General features: G+C 35.2%; 1 protein-coding gene across 1 annotated transcript; it reads right to left on the bottom strand.

The window, feature by feature from the left end:
* Positions 1–577: 577 nt before the first annotated feature.
* Positions 578–2,029, bottom strand: LOC139775308 (very long chain fatty acid elongase 1-like). The gene is made up of 4 exons (XM_071711207.1): positions 2,023–2,029; positions 1,607–1,890; positions 1,076–1,378; positions 578–1,011 (listed from the first exon to the last, which is right to left on the bottom strand). The coding sequence occupies exons 1-4, from the start codon at positions 2,027–2,029 to the stop codon at positions 850–852; spliced, it is 756 nt and encodes a 251-aa protein (XP_071567308.1). The 3' UTR covers positions 578–849.
* Between the last annotated feature and the right edge of the window lie 448 nt (positions 2,030–2,477).

The raw sequence follows: 2,477 nt of genomic DNA, 5'->3' as shown, positions 1-2,477 counted from the left end.
CTGTGATGTGTGCGGGGTCCTTTGCTGACATCGAAATAGAACACGTTACAAATACAGCTACACGACTGCTTATACATGCAATCAGTTGACGCAATTTCAAGAGCAAACGGTCCTCAATATTGGTACGTTATGTTGTCTGCAACATGTCGTGCTATCACAAATCCCTCACAAATTGATGCTGTCACGTTGCAATTTGCTGTTAATAGAAATATAATTCATATGATTTCAACCCGACAAGCATAATGCTGTCTCACCTTGTCCCGAGTTTGTCAAAATTAGTTGCATTAACGATCGTTGGCAACATGGCAGCAAACTCACAGCATTTGGCTATCTGGGAATGTTTTTAATCATTTAATAGGCTATGGAAAACATTGGAATTACGTCTAGATTTGTAGGATACAGCTGCACGGATTCAATGAAATGAAAAGGAGGCGGGTGGAAAGACCAGACGATGAAAAGACGTAAGGAAAAAGAAGCGAAAGATTGAGCCGAAACCGTGAGAAACACTTTGAATAATATACCAATTCAAAGTCCGTGAGGAAATAAATTTCATATTTCTCGCGTTTCGTGCACCGAAACTGGTGCCAGCCAATCGGTCTAGTTTTCTTTATTCGTATGTACACATATACAGACGGCAGAGCGACGAAGGCATTTGTGAGACGCGCGAAAATATTCCATCTTATTCACACGTAAATGCTTAATTAATTGACAACGCTACGAAAAAGTGAAAAAACAGCTTTGACATTTTGTAATACATTACAATTTCAAATACGCATTGTATATCAGAATTACGCATATTTAATCTAATAATAATGCTCATTCTTTATTCAACAAAATTGTACTTCACAATCAGGTTTTCGATTTCTTATAAGAATTATAAAAATTGGAAAACAATGACAAGTTTAGAATGCCATTAAGGAATGTCGCGATAGAAAAATATTTCACACTCATATTACCGCAGTTAAGTATGAAACCTTGCGAACTGCCCACCGTTATGAATGCTATATGTGCCTGTTTTAATAAAAGCAATATTTAATATCAACAAGTATATCGACAAATTAAATTCAGAGCTTACCATTTGTATAAGAGTAATCCACTTCTTGAATGGTAGAAGTCTTCGTTGCATATTCGATCCAAAAGTGCTCAGACAATAATAGGAATACATTATGACGTGTATAGAACAATTGAGTACTATGATAGTCATGAGGAAACTGTGCGGAGAGTGTCTGAGCGTCGTCCAAGCATAGATAACCGTGGAAATATGATGGTACGTGTGTAAAAATGAGAGCTGACGATCTTTTTTCCTCAATACAAATATTATGGTTTCAATGAGATCAATTATTTTAAGCAACAGTGTCCACCATATAATTTCAAGTTGCTGCAATAAGAAAATTATATCTATTTGCGAAATCGTTATTATCTTAATTCTGTTAATTCTTACAGAGTTATATCTATTCTCCAAAAATTCACATGTTCAAATTTATCAATATTATTGCGTATGTCGTATGAGTAACAATTATTTATTATATAATTCTCAAATATTTAAAGTGTACTAATTTAAATCCAAATTATTCCTTATTTTTGACAATTTAAAAGCTTAACATACCTTTTCACTGTTACGACCGCAAATTTTATCGAGTGACTCGCAATATCTCCACACGGCAGTGAACGGTCTACCATCTGTCATGACGTTAAACACTAGCCAAAAATTTGCAACAATTTGAAAAAGATTGTAACATTGTATAAACCTTTTCAACGAATACGGTTTTCTGTTTTCCATAAATTGCGGTCCAGTAAAGTAGACGACGTATAAATAAGCCAGCAATATAAAAATAATTGGCATCGGCGAAGATAACAATAGCCATTCCATCGTTCGTGCATCTGTGAAATCTATATAATATGAGTTAACACATAATTTTGAGGAAAAATAATAAGAGGGATTTTTGTAGTGTCCCTTCTAAAAGAAATTTTAAATCTTTAACATTTCTTTGATATATGTATATATATTTAGTAGGTACTTACTAGCCATTATTTCCGAATTTATAATGTTTAGATTCCAGTTGAACCACAGTTTCACTTTAAGTATGTTTCTTCTAGCAATCCCAAAATAAAACTGAGGAGTTCCAAAGAGAAACTGCAACTTAAAAACTACTGATGTGTTATTTATTCACGCATATTCATGTTAACGGTGGCGGCGCGCGAGAACCATCCTTATTTGATCGAAAGAGTAGCTGTGGGCATGCTGAGATTGGCGATAAGGCTTTTACATATTCATGTTATATATTACGCATATGTATGTGTATTTGTATGTGAACGTAGCTTCGTAGGTCGAGTCGTCGAGAATCGGCTCGCTTAGTTATTTGAAGCCGAATCTCACTTCGGCGAGTTTCGGCTCTGGCTACACCGATTGTCTTCATTAGCTATCACCAATCTTGAAACTCTGCCATTGTGTCACACCGGAGAGTACGAGATCAGAT

This window comes from Temnothorax nylanderi, unplaced genomic scaffold, assembly GCF_030848795.1.
Source record: "Temnothorax nylanderi isolate EJ_2023f unplaced genomic scaffold, tnyl_v1.0 TNYL_tig0096_pilon, whole genome shotgun sequence".
NCBI classification, from domain to species: Eukaryota; Metazoa; Arthropoda; class Insecta; order Hymenoptera; family Formicidae; genus Temnothorax; species Temnothorax nylanderi.
The sequence above is the reverse complement of the archived record's forward strand: the minus strand, read 5'-3'. Positions and strand labels throughout refer to the sequence as shown.